The 22,832-nt window shown below is 37.4% G+C and overlaps 1 protein-coding gene and 1 pseudogene across 1 annotated transcript; one reads left to right on the forward strand and one right to left on the reverse strand.

The window, feature by feature from the left end:
- Positions 1 to 4,271: 4,271 nt before the first annotated feature.
- On the forward strand, positions 4,272 to 4,967 carry LOC148927586 (secreted RxLR effector protein 161 pseudogene; annotated as a pseudogene).
- Positions 4,968 to 8,674: 3,707 nt separating this feature from the next.
- On the reverse strand, positions 8,675 to 12,273 carry LOC125193065 (lysine histidine transporter-like 7). Its single transcript, XM_048090780.2, has 5 exons — positions 11,998 to 12,273; positions 10,272 to 10,411; positions 9,745 to 10,184; positions 9,306 to 9,437; positions 8,675 to 9,232 (listed from the first exon to the last, which is right to left on the reverse strand). Exons 1-5 carry the CDS (start codon positions 12,222 to 12,224, stop codon positions 8,756 to 8,758), a joined length of 1,416 nt encoding a protein of 471 aa, XP_047946737.1. The 5' UTR covers positions 12,225 to 12,273; the 3' UTR covers positions 8,675 to 8,755.
- Positions 12,274 to 22,832: the final 10,559 nt, after the last annotated feature.

Here is a 22,832-nt window from a genome sequence, read left to right on the forward strand (position 1 = left end):
TGATTTGGCTGACCAAGAGCTTGCTGGAGGAAATGAGGCAGTTTGATGACCAGAAAAGAATCGCAGTGTACAAGGAACGATGCAGCGCAGGGAAAATGGCCAAGTCAGGAACACAGTATAGCAAAAGGGAGCTCAAGATGATTGCTTGTGACAAAGAATTTCACGCCTATATCCAGGCAATAGGGTTTGAGTGGCTGTTGCAGCACAGCCAAGAGAGGGTACCAGTGGATCTGGCAAGGGAGTTTTTCTCCACTTTTCGTTTGAAGAATACCTCAGACCTGGACGCGGATTCCATCACATTCAGACTCTTCAATTAGGAACATGAGTTGAGCATTAGGGAGTGGTCCCTACGGATGGGGTTATTCACTAAGGAAGAAGACGAAGAAGGGGCTTGGAACGACAGGATGGTGGGGATGCCAATGAACACACCTGGGTTCAAAGTCCAGACAGCATGGGAACTGGTCACGCACTCTAAATCAGGGGCGTTCAAATCCAGCTACTCCAAGGCCTCCCACATCGAAGATCGGATCCTCCGTTTTGCTCAAACATTTATCAGTTACAATTTGATGGGCAGTGCGAATTCAGCCCTCACTACTACCGATCTCTACTTCACTTGGTGCATGGCAGAGGGTGTTAAGGTGCACCTCGGATATTGGATGGCTCAGGCGTGCCACCAGATGACAAGCAACCCAGGACGTCATATGTACACCTGCCACCTCATCGGCGCTTACCTCCAGAGGAATATAGAAATGAGAATTGCCAAGGCTGCTCCACTTGTAGTCATGTGCGACCCCCCAGAGGTGTTCAGTGTTGATTATTTCTTCAACAAGGGGTTGCTGCAGACTCAAGGCACCAAAACTCTCTTCTATTCTTTAGGAGACAAGGTGAAGGCGGAGCCGGAGGAAGCAGAAGAGGCCATACCAAGTGAAGAGATCGAGGAGCTGCGGAAGGAAGTCCAGGACATGAAAAAGGAGATGCAGATAATGCGGAAGGATATGATGAAGGAACTCGGTGGGATAAGGAACGAATTGATGGGGAATCGGGAAGCAGTGCAGACCCTGAGGGGCAATATTGCTGATTTGGCAGTAAAATGTGCCAAACAGAATGATAGGATGACGGAAGCGGTGGAGCTTTCAATGAAAATGTTGAAGTGGATGCAGCAGACGCTCCCCTTGACCCAGTTGAGGACAACTCCTGGGTCCAGCAGTGAAGTCAGGCAGACCACCCATAGCAGTCCCTCCGTCAAGCGACCACAGCAGTCGCTTCAGATGATCTCCCCGACCATTCCCGTGCAAGTTCCAGCCCCACCAAAATCAAAATTGATCGTGAGAAAGTCAGTACCGGAAATCCCAGAACAGAAGGAAGAAGAGTTGGAGCAGCCAGCTAGGAAGAAGGTGAAAGTGACCCGCCCCGGAGTCCCACCCCAGTCTGGTTCCCGAGGGAGCCAGCCCCAGAAATGATCGAACATCTCTTGACCAAGTAACTTTTATTTTTTCGTTCTTTTCGTTCTTTTTTATTTTATTATCCACCTGTTATATATGTGTTTAACATTTATTATATCTTCTCCCACTTAGCCCACTGCGTGGTCTAAGTGTGAGAAGTTCATGTTTTCTGTTGTTTTGTTTGTTTTTTTTTATGTTTTTCTGTGTCTTTCTCCCACTTAGCCCATTGCTTGGTCTAAGTGTGAGAAGTTTTATGATTTTACGTTTTGCATTGATCTCTCTGTTCCCCCCTTCACGACGATGGCTTAGGGACAAGCTTGAGTGAAGTGGGAGGGGGAGAGGAGTCAATGCATTACCCGTTTACATGTTAAGAGTTGTTAGTTTTAAGTTTTGTCACATGAGCCAGTGGATTTAATATGGCATGATTCCCTTAGTGAAAGTAATTGAAGATAGGAGGCATTTCAACTTAGAAGCTTTTTCCTTAAATGAGCCTAGTTAATTTGAATGAAGCAAGAATGACGGAGAATGCCTCTACTTACTTAGTTGTGAAGCCCTACTATATAGTGAGTTATAAACCTCAGATAACTTTGAGCTAACAAATGTTTAAGGGCCACCACTGAATGCTTAGGGAAGAAGAGCTATGAAGGAGAAAAAAAAAAAAAAAAAAAAAGGGGGAATTGGGTTATGAAGGCATAAGCTGGACAAAGTCCAGGGTAAGGCGGTATAAGCTGGACGAAGTCCAGGAGGAAAAATGGAAGAACAAGCTGGACAAAGTCCAGATTAAAAAGAGAAAGAAGAAAAGAAAAAAAGGAGGAATAAGCTGGACGAAGTCCAGAGGGGGGAATGGTCTAAAACAGGAATAATGATAGCCTGCACCAGAAAGGAGACAACTCTCATAACCCAACGCTTCAGTGGTGTAGCATTAACTTAATGGAGAATCGATCCTAACATCCCTGGTGAGGAATGAGTGATCGAGTGAACCTAACAATTGGGTAAGTAGAGAGCTATCTTGACAAACTGACAGATTGACTAGGCAAAGGAAGGGAAAGGGCCTATTTGGAGGAGTGCAAACTATTGGAATGACCTTAATCTTGTGGGGACAGATGCCTAAAATTGAAACTAGCTCATGTATATATGTGTTTTGCGTGTTTGTGTGATTTTCTTATATTTCTTAGTTTTTTTTTTTTTTTTTTTTCTTGAGTCTAGGTCTAGGAGTCGGTCAAGAGATAACCTCGCTTGAAATTTGCCTTATTCTTTTTCTTTTCTTGTCTTTATACTTGAGGACAAGTATGGTTTAAGTGTGAGCAGTTTGATAAGGCTAATTTCATGCATCGGTAATGTGCAAAAAATGTTATAAATTGCTGGGTCTAACACATTTCCTAAGCCAGGTGTGTGAAGAAAATCGCTAGATCAAGGAAGTAAGAAAGGAGATGGTCTAGCGAAAGAAAAGGACGAAATGAGCAGGTTTTACAAGGAAAATTGGCGTGACGGGGGAGTTTACAGCTGAGGGCAACAAAGTCATTATCAATACCTCGCTGGACCCACTAAAACGCCTATAAATAGAGAGGAGCATGCAGCGTAATGGATATAGTTTTTCACTCTTCTAAGCTCATACATTTTACACACACTTGGGAAACATTCTGGGGGATAATCGTAATAGGGGGGCACTTTCTAGAGATCTCGAGTTTGGTAACACCGTCCCAGTGAGGGCGAAGATACATTTGTTTTAATTTCAGCTGTTTTTTGCTAGTTTTCACCGTCGAACTTCACTTTTGGGAGTCGACTTTGATGTTGATTATGTTTAACTGTTTATCGCTCATGGATCTGAGTTTAGCTTTTAATTTCAAGTTACTTATGCTTAGATCTCTCTACTGTTAGCGTAATTCTTAAATTGCTATGTCGATCTCTGTTTATTTCGTTATTGAGGTGTTTGATGTGGAATTGGGTGACAGATCTGTGGTTGATTGAGTGTTCGGAGCTTAAATTTGTAAATCTGACGTGATGGAGAATTTCTTCTGTTTGGAGTCCGTGTCGGACGCTTGGATCCGGAGTGGATTTAGCGTCTAAAGTTGGTTTTGGCGTGTGAAAGAACAGTAGTGGATAGACTTGTTTTATTTCCTTTGTTTTCTATTTCCCTTCGTCTAGGTATGCAGATCTGTAAGTTCTTCGTGATTTATGCATAGATTTGATTCCAAGTTAGTAGCTCTGTTTTTTATTTGCTCATTTGTTTTTCTCAAGAAGTTTTATGTGAATTTGGTTGTAGAAGACGATGTCACTGTCAGTTAGTACTAGAGTTAGTTATTCTGCCACTTTCCAGTCGTACTCTGCTTTTTCTTAGAGGTGGTCCCATCGTAGAATTATTTCCTAGGTCTAGCTGTTAGGTTAAGTTTCTTTCTAATATTCCCAAGTCAAGTTAATTTTAATTTTTCCTCAACCCAAGAAAATGCGTGGCAGCAGCCAACACCAAAAATACTCCCAAATCCTTGATTACGATTCTTACGCATCCTTCTCTGTGGGATCGATCCCTACTTCCCTATACTAGGTTTAGTAAAGTGGTTGAGGGTTTTTGAAGCGGGGAAGTACTTGTGTGTCCGACGACCGGGATTCCACGCAACCTGCGAGTTCCTAGACCAAGTGATCTAGTGGACTTGCTGGATCTGGGGAACCTGCCTTATTTGAACATCGCAACACTGCACACACACCACACTTGTACTGTCTCAACCAAGAACCGGGTAGCTTCAGAATTCTAAGAAAGGTTTTCTTCCTATGGGACATGGCATTGTATTGTCAAAGAAGGATTGTCCTTCTAATGACAAAGAAAGAGACAACATGAAGAGGATCCCATATGCTTCGGCTATAGGATCTATTATGTATGCCATGATATCTACTAGGCCAGATGTGGCCTATGCGCTTAGCATGACAGGCAGATTTCAGCAAAATCCCGGTGAGGAACATTGGAAAATTGTTAAGACTATTCTTAAGTACCTTAGAAGGACTAAAGAATATTTCTTAGTCTATGGTGGACAACCAGAGTTATTAGTTACTGGGTATACTGATGCTAGTTTCCAAACAGACCATGACGATTATAAGTCTCAGTCTGGATATGTTTTTATCCTCAATGGTGGAGCAGTGAGTTGGAATAGTTCCAAACAAGGTACAACTGCCGATTCCACCACCGAAGCCGAGTATATTGCTGCATCTGAAGCTGCCAAAGAAGTTGTTGCTTTGTTAGAGTTCGTTAAGGAACTGGGTGTTGTTCCGAGTGCCAGTAGTGCAATACCTTTGTACTGTGACAACACTGGTGCTGTTGCGCAAGCAAAAGAACCCAGAGCTACGAACAGGAACAAGTATGTTCCTAGAAGATATCATCTGATCAGAGAAATAATTGAAAGAGGCGACATAAAATTAGAAAGAGTACCCACTGATGATATTTTAGCTGATCCTTTCACTAAACCGTTATGTATAGCAAAACACAACAAGCACTTTGAGAGCTTAGGTGTTAAGCATGTTGGTAGATGGCTTTGAATCAGTGGGAGTTAAAGTTTTATATGTCTTAGAAACATTTTGTATTGAGACATTATTACTTGATCATATTCTATGAAAATTTTATTTTCTATGGGTTTTGTGCACTTATTGGAATAATTGTTTAAATGTTTGTCTTTATTCTAAATATTTGTTCCCTTGAATTGTGACTGTCGTTAATGGGGTGAGACATTAATGATATAGTATAATTCTAAAATAGCCCTAACCAATGATCATCAAGAATGGGATATTGATGATATGTTATAGGTTAGCACGGGGTTTGCATCACATTCTTCGAGAATGTAGTTGTTCTCACAGCTATGAGATATTTGATACTCGTGATGGACACATGGTATACTTTGGAGAGTATTGGTATACCCTACTATTAAACTGTTTTGTTAAGTGTCTACAGTTTATTAGTGCATGAAGTATGTAATATTCCTTGGATCTGAGGTCATTACACATTTTGTTTGTTGAGTGGTGTCCTTTGATCTTGTCCAATGCTTTGCCTCCCAAAGGAGGATTGAGACACGGACCTGTTTTGGGTATATCATAAGATAAATGAAAATGGTAGTTGAGCCAAGAATGAGATTCATTCCTCGATTAGAATTTTGAGAGAACACTCAAATTCTCTATATTACTTGACCACTAAGTCATTGGCCAATGCAAAGATATATTCGATTAAAGTAATTGAATATGATCGAATGGGTCATTTAATAAAGATGAGATAAAGTGATTGAGCTATTTGGATGACACATGACAAATCTTAGGCTCAATCGGGTGGTTCGTGAATGAAAGGATATTACTATAAACTTTATGTAAAGGCTTGTTTACCGAATTCACGTAAACATCCTTCATATATCGAGCTACGCTGCCAACGCAGTCTAGGAGTTTTGTGCAGACCTTGATTAGATCGTCGTCGATAATGAGGGCCTAAAGGGTCACACTATAAGTGTATTTTGATCCGCTCAAGGGTACAAAGTTGGAATTGCGTATTATATCTAATGCTAGTCCAAGTGGGAGATTGAAAGGAAATGGGCTAGAATTAGATTAATATGGATTAAGTAATTATAGTTGGGCTATAATTATAATAGTCAATAAGCCCAACAATCATGAAACCCTAGTAACTGTTCATCTATATAATGGTTATTTATTCTCCATTGTGGGGATGAGAAATAGCGTAACATTAGAGAGAAAATACGTAAAGCTTTGTAGAGAGAATTCCTAGCATTCTTCTACGGAGCAATTGTACCGGGATAGTTCCTGCATCGGATTGGATTGCACGTGGACCTCGATAGTAGTGGATTCAACTTGCAGGATTCAATCGAAGAAGAAAACAACACAACAAGTAAGATTTAATTCCGTTGTGTTTTAGATGCTCAACTTGCAATATGATTATGAATCTAGATCTGTATTCTTGTATGCAAATTCCGTTGCGCTCATTAGATGAATACAAGAAAATCCAACAATTTTATGGTAATGACACATTATGATTGTTATTTATAGAGTATTCTAAACCATGCTGTTAAGGCAGAAAACAGGATCTTGAAGATTATACTGTTTCTTGTCATCGAGAGACATAATGTCACAAAAATTTTGAATGAAAATTGAAAATGAATGAAAAGAGATGAAATTATAAAAATTGTATGCCCTATCGAATTACTAACACTTTGCAGTCCCATTAGAAGTATCCTGTTTCCAAATAAAGTGAAATTTTAGGATAATTACATCGTACATACAATATATTTTACCAATGTTTCAATTATTGCAAAATGTTTTAATATCAATTATACAAAAAAAAATCTTCAGTATTTTAAATTAATACACCATGTTTAAATATTTTAAACATGAGGAGCATTAGGGTACCACCATAGTTAGAGTGACAACGTACCACCAACCTCGTGCTGCCACGTGACACGCTATCCAACAATATTAGGGGCTTATCCAGCAATATCATAGTAAGCGTTTTAGATGGATTTCTACAGATTGCATGATAGTACTATGTGGATTGCAGTGAAGAGTGCTGATTATTGTTGTATAGGCTACAATGCAAAATAACGGTATAAAAAAGCAATGTGTCTATGCCTATACATCATTACTTGTGCAAAAAGTATGCTAAACTTGTGCAATTACTTTTGTTTTTCAAAATTTTATATATGTACTCATCATTCTATTGTTACATGCAGGAACATTTTACAATGAAACGTTTGTGCTAATTTAATTACGAAGAGTGTTGAGAATTTTTTCTCACAATATTTTTCATCCTTGTGGTTAACAAAACTCATGTAAAGAAAACATTTAAACGAAATATATTAACTTAAAACACTAATATATGAACACGATGATACTGAAATGTCAATATAAACATAAATTGATATTTTAATACATTTTGTTGACATTGATATTTAAATGTCAACACAGTTTATTAAAATGTCAACACAAATATGTGTTCACATTTTAATGTGATCATGTTGACATTTTAAATACTCTGCATTGATGAGTTAGCAAATTAAGAATTTAAGAAAAGTTAGCATTTTACTATAATGTAATTACCCCGATTTTCTAGGTACCATATCTATTTCTTTTACAATCTAATTAATAAATATTATTCCTCAAAAAAATGGGAGAATGGAAGTATTACACTAGTGAGTTTTATTGGGGGCTCGCCTTGCCCTTCCAACAAAGAGTATCGTCAAGATGCCAAGCTTAAGATGATGTTCCTTAAGGCTCTGTTCGGTATAATCGATTAGGTATGTGGAATGGGATTGAAGCCTTCAATTTCAAATCCGAGTATCATCAAGATGCCAAGCTTAAGATGATGTTCCTTAAGGCTCTGTTCGGTATAATCGATCAGGTATGTGGAATGGGATTGAAGCCTTCGATGTTTGATGCCACAAAATATTAGAATTTGGAATTGAATTATAATTTCAATGTCTCCAAATTCTACAATTTGAATTCACTATCAAAAGTTGATAACTGAAATTCCAAATAGTTATAAAATTGACCATCTTCACTCTTCGGACACTACACCAAAAAACACACACTGCACAAACCACACACCGTATACACACACTACACAAACTTAAACACACACTGAACACACTACACACACACTCACTTCATATCAATTCCTTCTAATTCAATTTTATATATATCATTTTTACCAAACAAAGGATTTCAAATTCTAATTCCAGTTTAATTCCAATTCCGGTACAGAACAAACCCTCATACAATTTCAACAAAAGTTATGTAGTTAGCACCTATCACCGACTTGTCGGGGCGGATATCTACAACTATGGGACACGGGTGTCAGGGATGCTCACAACACTGTACACTCCGTTGAAGTTGAAGTAGTCCACCATCTTGAGAGGCGTGTCAGCCGCCACGAAAAAAACATAGAGCTGCTTGCGGCATAGAGCGAGCCATGAACGTTTTCTACCCTAAATAGTCATTGACATGTTCATTTGGCTAAAGGAGCCAATATGGCCTCGGTACACTTGTCAGCAAAAAGCTTAAAGAAAAAATAAAATTTAAAATATGTGTGATGTCACATTATTGAAAAGTCATACGTTATATGACAATGCTAGGTTATTCTAGTGTAACTTACACTTTGGCCATGTAAGTATTAGTTTCGTACCATTCCCATGTGTAATAAGCTTGTGTGTTTCATGTATATTGTCATAAGCTGAAAATGGTTTAGACCGGATAGATTTGTCATATTTTGAGATATGAGTATGTCATTTCTATTTGAAAAGAATATGTCATGTCATGCTTTCTTTAAGTTAAACCATCTAGGGATTGTAGAAATTGGCCTTGAAGCCATTATCTATCAAAGACCACAAAGCTACAACTAAGAAAACCAAGGTGAGGATTGTCCCTGCTAAACCGAGCACCATATTGAGGCACCATGTGGTGCTAAGACGAGGAGGTTTCTTGATGGCGAGGTACATGAAACATGGATAGACAAGTGTGACGGGCAATCCAATTGCGCCTATGAAAGCAGCTAGGCGCGGTAGGAATGGGAAAGTCACTGCTACGAAATAGGTTAGACCTCCGAAAAAGAGCTTGATCATCGAGCGCACCCATCTTGGGCATGGCTTGTTCCTCTTGGTCACGTAGATGCGCTCCAAGTTGTCGAATGTGGGCATGGCGTAGATTTGGAATGCACAAACGTAGTTGATTGTGATCAACACGCACACTCCACGTATGATGTGCTTCTTCTCGTAGAATGCTGCTAGAGCAAGGAGAATTCCCCCGTCTACCGGCATCTGAAAGGGGTAAAATAAATGAATCAAGATTTTGTGACAGGAATTTTAGGTTTGAATTCAAATTCAAAGTTACCTTATCTCCATATGCCCAGTATCCCACTATTGCAATGGGAAACACACACAAAATACTTAGTATGGTTGAAATCTTCACTGCTCTCCACATAGTCTTCTTTGATGGTTGTTTTTGACTGCTAGGTAGTGTCCCCTGCATTAACCACATACTCCATAAGTAAGTTGACAAACGACGTGCACATACACATTACTATGTCCATCCTTTAAAAATTGGAACATTTGAAATGACACGGGTTTTAATGTTCAATTGGTAAAGTAAAAGAGAAATAGAAAAAATAAGTGACTAGAGTACAGTTAGTAAATAATGGGTCCAACCTCATTAGAGAAAAAAACAGTTTATTAAAATAGAAAGTTTCTAATTTTACGGAACTGACCGGGGTAGATAATGGGTCCTACCTTATAGTTTCTAATTTTAAAGGACGCATGAAGTACAATTTTACCTGTATCTCAAGCATAAGATTGTGCCCTCTAAAGGCAAGTGCAAGGATCTCAAAACCACCTAACGCGTCCCGGATTCGAGTCGGACTTCCCGTTACCAACACTGCTTCCCTCACAGGGCCATCCCCTGATCCACCCTTTGTCATGGGCAGGATCCACAAAAGGCTAGAATAAGCAAGCACGGTGATGGAGCCAACAAAAGCAACAGAGGACAACAAGTTGAGGTTAGGGAAGAAGAGCGCTGCCAAAATCGCGATGCAGATAAAGGCCAAGAAGCACTCTGCACCGGTTATCTTGGACGCCACACAGCCGGGGTTGCCATCGCACATGGATTTCAAGAATACTTTCATCACGGAGCCTCCCATTATTATGTACAACACACATGTGCCGCCGGATAGATACATTGTTGGGAAAATTGCTAGCAATTTGCCTAGTTTTTCACCTATGTTTTTAAGACATAGAGTTAGTTTTTATGACTTGATTGTGTAATATACATTAATATGTAACGAGAATATGCTTTTGTACTTACCAAATGCTATTATTGAGAGGTGAGTAAATCTGCTGTAACGAATCCCAGTTATTGGAAATGATTCGTGAAGATTCACTAGAAGCCATTTTGTGTAAAGTTGCCATGAAAATGCTATAGACAAGCACATAATTCCCCAGAACCTGATTACAGAATAAAATTGAAAATTTAAATAATTTTAAGCAAACTACATGTATAATTAAGTGGAAGGAGCTGTTAAAATATATTGTTAATAGTTTAAAACAGTAATCACATGTCATGCATGTGAAATGATGAATCAAATATAAGATGTGAAAAGAGGAGGTAAGTAATTAATTAGGCGGATATGGTCTTTGATTCCTATAATATAAACCGACAAAATTATGTAGGTCACTATTAATGAATCACAAAATAATGTCAATTTTTGGGGTGACGTGTCACGTATCAAGACTGTCTCCTACCTAAAACAAGACAAAATTCTTTAATTTCTGAGTTCTAGTAAACTTATAAAATAAAGATGCTGAAGAAAGAAAAGTCTAAAGACTTGTGATTCATGATTGACGCCTACACAACCAAACATCACACACTTATGGGTCTCGTTTTTCAAATATTAGTTGAAGCCAGGACCAGCTAAATAATGAATTTTTTTTCTTATATATCAAACAAGTTTTTCTTAGCTTTTTTCTATATATCAAACACGCCCAAACATATCTGGTGACTTATAATTAATAATTTCAAATTTGGAAGTTAGTATCTAGAAAAACATAGAACAAAAACACATTCAAATCTTTACACCCATGAGCTTTAATAATAATAATAATAATAATAATAATAATAATAATAATAATAATAATAATAATATTATTATTATTATTAATTTTAGAGTTCCAAACCACACATTCATAATCGTCTGTTCCTCAATATATATCCCATATTTTCTTTATGAGGACGGATTTCAATAAATATTCCTCCACTCACCCTATAAAAAATGTCACACTTAAATGATAATGCAAGATTTTGGAAACTGCTATTTACTGTGTGTAAAATTGAGAGATGAAATATATATTTATATATTGAAGTGAAAGACAATATTTTTTGGAAAAGAAAATATGATATTTTTTTGTAGAACAAACAAAAAGGAAAATGTAACATTATTTATAGGATAGAGAGTACTATATTTCACATACTATTTTTTGAAGGCGAATCTTACATTTCACTAACTTACTATACTAATAATTATTACTTCCTCTGTCATAAAAAAAATTCTCATTTTTCTTTTTAGTTTGTCACATTAAACATGTCATATTTCTACTTTTAGATCTCACACAATAAAATAAGAATTACATCATCTTTTTCTTAAAATTTAGTATCATCTCACAAGTAGGACATCATTTATGTAATAAAAAGAATATTATATACAAATAGAATGCACACGGTTAACTTTTTCCATCAATTTTTCTTTGTAAGATCAAATAATTTTTTAAAACACGCACTAGTCAAATATATTACTCCCCCTGTCCCACAAAAAATATGCACTCTTTCCTTTTTAGTGCGTCCACAAGAATATGCACTTTCTAATTTTAGAAAGTCTTTTCTCTCTAATGAGGTGGGACCAATTCTCCACTAATAAAACTTTAATTATTTTTTCTTTCTACATCTCTTTTACTTTACCAATTTTACGTTAAAATTCATATCGAATCCAAAGTTCATATTCCACTAGAATAGAATATGATAGAGGAGTAGGAATTACCATCCGAGATAAACAAAGGCAATGGGAAGTGAAAGTAGTTGAATTCCGATTGCGGAACACAAGAGATGAGCTGCAGCTTTTAAAGTGTTGCCGTTTCTCGACTCTGTAATCGGCAGCCACGCATCTGCCGGATTCAACTCGCCGGAAAATTCACCGGATCCAATTTCTTCTTCACTAGTTGGTATCACTTTTGATGATCCGACCCGAGTGCTACATATTTCTGCCATGGATCAAGTGTGTGTGTGTGTGTGTTTTCTTATTTGCTTTTTGTTGTTTAAATTCATGCGCATATTTATACATAGAAGAGAGAGAATAGAGACAATGGTTGTTGGGAGTCTAGCATTAAGAATTTAAGATATTCAACCAACCGACGTTAAACACTTTAATTATACTTTTTCTTACTAACACAATTATTTAGGGTAATAAATTGTGTGGATTTGGGTCATTATCATGTCAATATGACGAAGACCTAATTTAATAAGACCTAATCCGAATCCAATTTGTTAAGTGTTGAGTTATTATTATCATATCAACTTAATAATGACTTAATCCAGTCAAGCTTAATTCGAACCTGATCTGTATCCGACACAAACTATCATGATGGGATGATGACACAAAACTTATTTACATAATTAAAACCTATCAAACTAATTTACACGATTAAAATATAATATTAATTGGTTAAACTGATTTTGAACCTAATTTACAATATAAAACTTCATTTGCATGACTTGAGCATAATTTACATCAACCTGAATAATAAAATTAATGTATACAATAATTTTTAAAAGTATTAAAAATAATTAAAATTTGTATAGTTTCTAAAATTTTTATCTTAGGAAACGCAGGAGTAGGTAAAATCGGGAGATTCATATTAAAGCTAACGCAACTATTAACTTTGTAGCTAACTAAATCGCCTGATTTTAAGTAAAGTTTGACTCATAGAGAATTATATAGCGATGTAATAACCGATCAAGATGCGTTTTTATGAAATTTCAATTATAGATTAGGTTTACATTTCGCCCAATTGATTCACGTAATTTAATTCAAGTAAATGTGGAACTATATAGTTATGTGTAAACACCGATGGCAGTAAACATTTGACGTCGACCCAATTATTGAACAAAATTAGAGTACTATTAAATTGACAGATGTGTGAATGAGTTTGCAGTGCGTATCTGCTGACGCAAGCCATAGTTACGTCATTGCGACGACGAAATTTCTGTGGACTTTGCTTGTGTGGAATTTAAACAGATCCATAAAAAAGGAAAAATAATTCTAAGACAAAAGATCAACGAGTAATTCTAGTCAATGTTTTTCATGTTTCTTGTTGTATTTTAGTATAGGTAGAAAAGTAGTACTCCCTCCGTCCCGGCTAAGATGACACATTGCTTAGCCGGCACGGGGTTTTAGGAGTTATTGGTTAAAGTGTTTAATTGGAGAGAGAGAAGGTGGATGTAAGTATTAAAGTAGAGAGATAAAGAAAGATGAATATTTTAATAGGAGTGAGAAAAAGTGGTTGAGTGTATTAATTGGAGAGAGAAAGTTACCAAAAAAGGAAATGTGTCATCTGGGACAGACTAAAAAGGAAAACGTGTCATCTTAAGCGGGACGGAGGGAGTACTAATTCTAGTCGAAAATTTGTATTTCTCCTTGTGTGAGCACTGAATCCCTATTATTTTATCGATAAAACAAAATTTTCTTAATATACATGCTAATTAAATCAAATGAACTCCTATCAGTGGAATGTAAAAACTATATATTATCCTGAAAACTAAAACACTTTCATTCAAAGTCATTAAGTTCATTGTAAAATTAGTTATATTTTGAAAAAAAAGGTTCTTGATTATTTGGTGGTCTTTTTTTTCATATGTTTTCGTCGTTTACGTAAGATGTACGAAGAAGGTAGTACTACTTTTTTCTTTGAACACAAGAGTATGATAATTTTAGAACGGGTGTAAGTGTGAAGTTTGTGGTTGAAACTTTTTACTCCCTCCGTTCCATAGTAATGGAGGCGTTTCTTTTCGGCACGGAGATTAAGAAAAATTGTGTTAGATGAGTTAAATAAATGAAGAATAAAGTGGAAATTAAAAAAGGTAGAGAGATGGAGAGAAAAAAAAGTAAAAAAGAGCAAAATAGGTGTCCAAAAATGTGTTGTGGAATAGGTTCTCTTTGACATCAGTTATAAATAGAGTTCTCTCTGACATCAGTTATAACAATTTGTTTTACTCTTTCATTCAATGTCACATTTCTTCTTTTGGAAAAAGTTCTCTCTGACATCAGTTATAAAATTATATTTTCTCTCACCACTTAACATACAAAATAACATCTCCTAAAATCCCGTGCCATCTCCCAAGTGTGATATCTACCTTGGGACGGAGGGAGTAATAAATAGATAAAGTGGAGAAATAATAAAATAAAAGAGCTCCTTTACCTTATTCTCTCTCTTATTTTACTATTCTCCACTTTAACTATTTATTATCATTTTTATAAAACAAGTGCAAAAAAGTAATCGTATTCTCTCTCTTATTTTACTATTTCTTCACTTTAACTATTTATTATCACTTTTATAAAACAAGACTGCAAAAAAGTAAACGTGATAGTTAATGCAGGACGGAGGTAGTATGTTAAGAAATATTAAGAAAAGTAGGTAGAAAAAAGTTTGTGGAATAGGAGACCCACTTGTATATATTAGTTTTAAATGAAATGTAAGTAGAATGAGTTAGTGGAAGGTGAACTCTATTACCATTTACGGTAAAATTGAATCGCGACTTCTATTCATAGACGGACTAAAATGGAAAAATGAAATTCTTATTCGCGGTCAGATGGAGTACTCGTGTGTAGTTTCCTTAATTGCATTATTATATATACCTATCTGTTAGTGGATGCAATTTTCTTATTTTTTGTGAGACGAACCGGCACCAATTATACAATGGGGGTGAGTGTAACATACACTACATGCATCAAAACCAGTGCTAGTAGATTTCCACTGAAAATGGTCGTAATTATTGAACATTTTTAATACTCCATTTTGGCCTTATTTAAACTTTATAAACACTTTTTCTATATTTAATCATATCAGCTTGATAATTGAATAAGCAAACTTTATAAACACTACTATCTCCATCTCATTCAAAATGTCCACCTTTCTTTTTAGTTTATTCCACTCAAAATGTTCATTTTTTATATCTGAAAATCCTTCCGTCCTCATTAAAATATTCAACTACATTTTTCTCTCTATTTACCTCTTCTTTGAAAAAATTATGCTCCAATAGAAAGGGTATATGAGGAGGTATTATACCTTCTTTCATTTTGAGAAAGGTATCTTTACCTCTTCTTGGTAGATAGAGTAAAATGTTAGTTATTTTTATTTGTCTTTTTAATTTACCTTCTTTTCTTGAAGTCCATTACTATTTAAGAAGGTATAATTGAAGGAACTGGCAGCGGAAGCGTTCGTGAATTTAAATCGAACAAATAAATCACATAATAATTAGATCTATTTAGTAGATTATTTAAACAAATTCTATTCGAGCAATTCTCACACGTATCAAGCTCATAACTTGAATTGATCATGCTTTAAGTATAATTGAAACATAAAACCTGCTTTTCTACGGAACAGAAATAATACCTTATTAATTCTCCAAAGAATTGTCGATGGCCAGCGACTTCTTCACGTGACGCTTTGAATACTAGACCACAGATCTTCTCTCTGGTTCCCGAACTGTACTCCAATATCAGTGTGGGTTGATCTCACCAGAATACTAGGACTTAAATAAAAGAGACAGAAATTCTACTCCACGGAGGATTGAGGTCTAACATGCAAACAAGCAATTAACATCCGTTAAATGTAAAACATAACAACATTATGAAAAAAAATAATCTTTTTTATTCCTTGAAAAATATAATAAGAGTTTTACAGTATTCAATCACTCGAAACGTGATTTCTAGTATACAAACTCTAACAATCTTCCACTTATACTCAAAACACTTTCGAGTATAAAAAAAAATGTGCTAACGTCTAATTCTTCCACTTATACTGAAAGCAGATTGAGGTCTTGTATTAGTCGAACTCTCATTCCTTCAACATGGCTCTCAAACGGCTTGACCGCTAATTCCTTCTGACTCAATCTTGACCACTTGTATGTCTCCTCTCTGCACTATATCTCTAATGATATGATACTTCCTCTCTATGTGCTTGTTCGCTTTATGAGCCCGTGGTTCCCTCGAATTAGCCACAGCACCAGAATTGTCACAATAAATGGTGATGCTCTTGGGCATATTCGTAACCACACCTAAGTCCAGAAGGAAGTTCTTAAGACATACAACCTCTTTTGCAGCCTCCGAAGCGGCCACATATTCGGCTTCCATGGTAGAGTCTGCAATGCATTTCTGCTTTACACTCTTCCAAATTACAGCTCCACCTACTAAGGTAAACACATATCCGGAAGTTGACTTTCTCGAATCTGCATCAGCTTGAAAGTCTGAATCTATATATCCTAAAGGACAGAGCTCGGCTGCATTGTAAACTAGAACATAGTCCTTAGTCCGATTAAGGTACTTGAGTATGTTCTTTACGGCACTCCAATGTCCTTGGAATTTGATTGATATGTTGCTACCATGCCAACAACAAAGCAAATATCAGGTCTAGTACAAAGCATAGCATACATGAGACTACCAACAGTCGAGGCATATGGTATTCTTCTCACCTCTGTTATCTCAGATGTTGTCTTAGGACACATCTCTTGAGATAAATGGATCCCGTGTCTGAAAGGTAAGAAACCCTTCTTGGCATCTTGCATGCTAAAGCGTCTAAGTACCGTATCGATGTAAGATTCTTGGGATAAGCACAACGTTCTCTTTGCACGGTTCCGAAGAACCTTGATACTGAGAATGTGTCCCGCATCACCCATATCTTTCATCTCGAACTGGCTAGACAACCATGTTCGTACTGATGACAACATCTTTTTATTGTTTCCAATTAGAAGAATGTCATCTACATACAAAACTAAGAACACAACATTTCATTTTTCAACCTTCTTATACACGCAGATTTCATTAGGGCACTTTTCGAATTCAAACTTTTGAACAGTTTGATCAAAATACTGGTTCCATGATCTAGATGCTTGCTTGAGGCCATAAATGACCTTCTTAAGCTTCCAAACCATGTGTTCCTTGCCCTCTACCACATAGCCTTCGGGTTGTTCCATGTAGATAGTCTCCTCAAGACTCCCGTTTAAAAACGCAGTCTTAACGTCCATCTGCCATACTTCCCAATCCATGTAAGCTGCTATAGACAAAAGAATACGGATCGATTTGAGCATGGCCACTGGGGAGAAGGTCTCATCGTAATCGATGCCTTCCCTTTAGATATACCCCTTAGCCACTAGTCTTGCCATAAAGACTTTAACTCGTCCATCGGGTCCACGTTTACGTTTGTATATCCACATGCTCCCAATGGCAGTACAGTCTTTGTCTACCATTAATTGTAGTTCTGAATCCATTGCTTTCACCCCATTCGCAATGATCGACATCTGCCTGCGCCTCTGCAAGATTCCAGGGATCAAGTACATTGCTGTCCGAGGAGTGATCCATGCACTTTCCCAAACCAATGTATCTTTCGGGCTCATGAGAGACCCTCCCACTGCGACGCGGCACTACAACATTTGGAGTAGTAGTTGAAATTTCTGGAATTGTTGTTACACTAGGTACTTGTTCTTCGTTAATGGAACTTGTGACTGAAGTTAGCTCTTCAAGAGCTACCTCACTGCTGGACTTATGATTCATTACAAAGTCTTCCTCTAAGAATGTGGCATGAGTGCTCGCAATGACTTTCTTATCTCGGAGACTATAGAATTCATAAGCTTTCGATCCTCTAGGGTAACCTATAAACACACATACCTCCGTCCTTGATTCCAGCTTAGTTGGATCCTTTTCCAATACATGAGCCGGACACCCCCACACTCTGAGATGTTCCAGATTGGGCTTACGCCTAGTCCACAACTCATATGGGGTAGTAGGAACTGATTTAGAAGGTAAATTGTCTAATATATGGCTCGCTGATTGCAAGGCATAACCCCAAAATGAAATTGGTAACCATGCATAACTCATCATCGATTGGACCATGTTTAACAAGGTCCTATTCCTTCTTTCAGCTACGCCATTCTGCTGGGGTATGTCGGGCGCAGTCAGTTGGGATTGAATTCCCGACACTGATAAGTAGTCCAAAAACTCGGCACTTAGGTATTCGCCTCCGCGATCAGATCTCAGGCATTTGATACTCTTTCCATGATACGTCTCTACATAAGCCTTAAACTCCTTGAACTTGTCAAAAGTCAGACTTGTAGCGCATCAAATAGACGTATCCAATTTTCGAGAAGTCATCAATAAAGGTGATGAAGTATCGAAAACCGCCCCTTGCCTCGGTTGACATAGGTCCACACACATCAGTATGAACGAGCTCAAGTACTTCCTTGGCCCTATTACCCTTTGACCTAAAAGGTCTCTTAGTCATCTTGCCTTCTAAACAAGATTCACATTTTGAAAACGGCTGCTTCTCAAGACCTTTAATAAGATCTTGATCAACCGTAGCATGGATCCTTCTTTCGTTGGCATGACCAAGTCTAAGGTGCCATAAGTACGTTTCGTTCATTGAAATTGAAGGTTCTTTTCTTTTCTTTGAAACTTTCGATGTAGCATTGAGTTCTGATTTACGTTGGTTAAACTGTGTAGAAGTAATTGTGTACAAATTATTTTCCATGATACCACGACAGATATAAGAACCATCTTTCTTAATAACGCAATTGTCATTAAAACAAATCTAATATCTATAAAAAGAAAATTTAGAAACTGAAATTAAATTTCTTCTAAAAGAAGGTATCAACAAACATTCTTCAAAATAAAAAATCCATCACTACTAAAACGTAAATAAACATCTCCCACTGCAACGGCCGCCACTGTAGTAGTGTCGCCCAATTGGACTTCGATCCACGATCATGTAACCATCTTGTCACCTGTATTAAGTCAGGATCAAAACATATATGATCAGTTGCTCCAGTATCAATAACCCACGTATGAGTAGATGTCGAAGCCAAGCATGACTCGACTACTAGAGCATGGTGCATACCTGTAGCCTTTCCCTTTTTAGGACAGTCTGGCTTCCAATGACCCTTCTCTTCACATTTGAAGCATTTTCCAGTAGGCATTTTGTCGGCCTTCTTCTTCTTCTTCTTCTTCTTCTTCTTCTTCTTCTTCTTCTTCTTCTTCTTCTTCTTCTTCTTCTTCTTCTTTCCCTTAGCACTCTTAGCTGCAGCTGGGTTTGACGCCTTTTTCTTTCCTGCGCAAGGCTTAGAGCCAGAGGAATTAGGTGCCAAACTCAGCATAGCTACCTTAGCTTGAACCATGAGGTCCTCTGCCGACTAAAGCTCAGTCAGCAGCTTAACCAAAGTGTAATCCCGCTTGTTCATCTCGAAATTGAGCTTGAACTGCTGGAAGTTAGGGGGAAGAATCTGAAGGATTATAGTAATCTGGGACTCGGGATCAATCGTCCCTCCCAAAACCTCAATCTGGTTGAGGTGGCTCATCATCTCGAGGACATGTTGCCTCACAGATGTGCCTTCCTTCATAGTCTTCGTCATGATACTCTGAAAAGCTTGAGACTTAGCCGTTCGATTCTGAGTACCAAAAAGATTTGCAAGATTTTGCATTATCTCGGCGGCAGTCGCTATGGCTGAATGCTGATGCTTGAGTACTGAAGACATAGATGCCAACATGTAGCACATAGCCATCTCATTCGCCTTATGCCACCGTTTATGCGCATTCTGAACGCCCACCACTGCATTAGCCGCGGGAACTGGAGGCTGTGGATTAGTGAGCAAAAACTTGTACTCTTCTGTTGTGAGAACGATATCCAAATTTTGTTTCCATTCTATGAAATTTTGGCCCTCGAGTTTGTTTTCTTTGAGTATTGCAGAAAGAGGATTAAAAGACATCTTGACAGATTTTATTGCACTGCAAACAGAAAATTTATTATTTGTCATAAACTTATGTAAGGAAATTGAGTAGATTAACCATAAAACTTTTCAAAATCTTACAACAGCAAATTTAAAATTTTGTACCCTCCATAAGAGGTTAATACGCATTAAAACTTTGGCAATTTTACTAGTCACAACACCGACGAATAGTACAGAGACCAAATAATGACATGGCCGCCTAATGTTGCCTAAGCACGACCATCAGATTTAACATTACATAATTTTATTTCTACAACACACTCCCATGACAATGTTCATGTGCTGATAACAAAATCAAGCTATCTCATAAATGCTGATTGATCCCTGAAACTCGTAGTTCCTTAGGATTATTGTCCCCACATAATGGGTGGCGATAATATTAGGAACCACTTTCTAGTTCATTCTATTTATTATGTGACAAGTCCGCCCTTATGAACTTACTGTTTCGTAGGATTATTGTCCCCACATAATGGGTGACGATGATATTAGAATCTAGCTTCAAAAAATTTGGCAGGCCAACCGATGGAGACCATATATAAACTTTAAGTTCATAATTATCGCTTAGATATTTGGGTTATGATTTTTCATTAATCATCCTTAGCCTTTAGGCAGATTAATGCTAATTTAAATTCTGTTGGCATTTAATTGACTGGATAATTAAATCTTTTATTATCTTTAAGAATCTTAGTTTAGGAATTAATTAATCTTGAAATTAATTCTTATTCATATCATACTATAGATATATCTAAAATAAAGTACATTATTTAAATCTTAATAAGACATAAAAAATTAAATTCAAATTATATCCTTGTTCAAGATTAGGAAGAAATAATTATATTATTTAATGTAATCTTACATATCTATCCTAATTAGGATTCTAGATATATAATATTTAGGAAACTATTGAATTATTCTTATCTATATCATCTAGGATATAAAATATTCCATAGATATATAAAAAATTCAAAATAATATTATTTAATGAAATCTTTTAATTACGGAATTAAATAATCATTAAAATTCTATCATCGATATTTCGTCGATCGAGGTTGGCACGAATCGATCACGATGAAGATATGCCGGCGATATGCTCGCTGGAACGGCGAGTTCGCCGTCAGTTGTCGCCGGCGGCCCGCACGTTAGTGCAGCTGCTTCCTCTCTCCCTTTTCTCCCGGTGAAAAGATGCCGAGAACTCCCTCCGTCGACACCGCCATGCAGTGTTCGCCACGCTGCTCCGGCGACTCCCCTCAATTGCCGTCGATCTCGCTAGAACCAGCAGCCGCCTTGAACGGCGTCGCAGCTCTCGGTTCAGCGTCGATTGGCCTAGGGTTCGACTAGGGTTAGGGTTTAGGTTATGGTTAGGGTTTATCACCAGCGGAGAAGACAACCGCTGCTCTCGGACGAGCAGCGAACTGCGACTCCTTCCACCACCGTCGACGGCCGTCGTGGCTGAGCAAGAACTCCATCTTGGTTTTCATGTTGCCATTGGATCACTTCGATTGCTCCCACTGGTCGGCGCGATTCGCGAGGCACTCCGGGATCGGCGGTCTCGCCGGCGGCGTGCACGAGCCCACGCTCGTCAGCATGTCGCCGGTTGATTGCCTACCTTGCTCCCTCTCAGTTCGACAACCCTCTTCGATCGCATGTAGTGCGATTCGTCCCGGCGCAAGCGCCGACGAATCGCACATCTCGTATAATCGAAAATTCAAGTTCTATTGATTCGAATGTTCTTGAGTTCATCATACATAAAATAAACAATAAAATACAAGAACATGCTTCGTAATCAAATAACACATGCATAAATTTCGCGAAATTTAAATCCAAATAATCAGAGCCAAAGACTGGCTCTGATACCAACTGAAGGAACTGGCAGCGGAAGCGTTCGTGAATTTAAATCGAACAAATAAATCACATAATAATTAGATCTATTTAGTAGATTATTTAGACAAATTCTATTCGCGTAATTCTCACACGTATCAAGCTCATAACTTAAATTGATCATGCTTTAGGAAACCTAAAACATGCTTTTCTCCAAAGAATTGACGATGGCTAGCGACTTCTCCACGTGACGCTTTGAATATTAGACCACAAATCTTCTCTTTGGTTCCTGAACTATGCTCCAATATCAGGGTGGGCTGATCTCAACGGAATACTAGGACTTAAATAAAAGAGACAGAAATTCTACTCCACGGAGGAGAGGGAAAAATTGCCCAACTCCAAGAGGGGGAGGGGGGAGGGGGTCAAATTTTTAAAAAAAATAATGTATTGTCTATTTCTCTGTCTCCTTTATTCTCCTATTTATATTAAGTTCCTTTTGGGCCCAGACAGGGATCTATGGAAGGTTTTGGATATGGGCTTACCCAATTTACTTTTTACAAATTAAATTGAACCCACAATTTAATATAAGCTTTAATTGAAATATTACGAGCAGCTACTACAGAAGTAATATTGAACTCTCCCCATCCAAATCCGAAATTATAAGTAATCCGGGTTTCCGTTTAAACTTTCATTTCCCGCGCTTAAAATAAAAATGTCCATTAATTAATTAATGTCTGCTATGGACTTAATTAATTAAATTCTTATTAATTCTAGGAGTGGACTTAGCATGAAACGCTTATTTATTATTCTTAGAGTGATCAAACTCTAACTAGCTAGGTTCTGAATAATAAAACATTGTTTCGCGCTCCTCTTGGGGACATTATCAAACGAGACTCACATCGCGCACGATTCAATATAATAGCAATCCTAGCACCGCTAGATATTAATCACCACTACCCAATATATCAGGATTATTGGGTTACGAAAAACCCGCACCATTTGATAAGT

Source organism: Salvia hispanica, chromosome 4 (assembly GCF_029641045.1).
Source record: "Salvia hispanica isolate PSC_SH4W2 chromosome 4, Shi_PSC_v1, whole genome shotgun sequence".
Taxonomy (NCBI): domain Eukaryota; kingdom Viridiplantae; phylum Streptophyta; class Magnoliopsida; order Lamiales; family Lamiaceae; genus Salvia; species Salvia hispanica.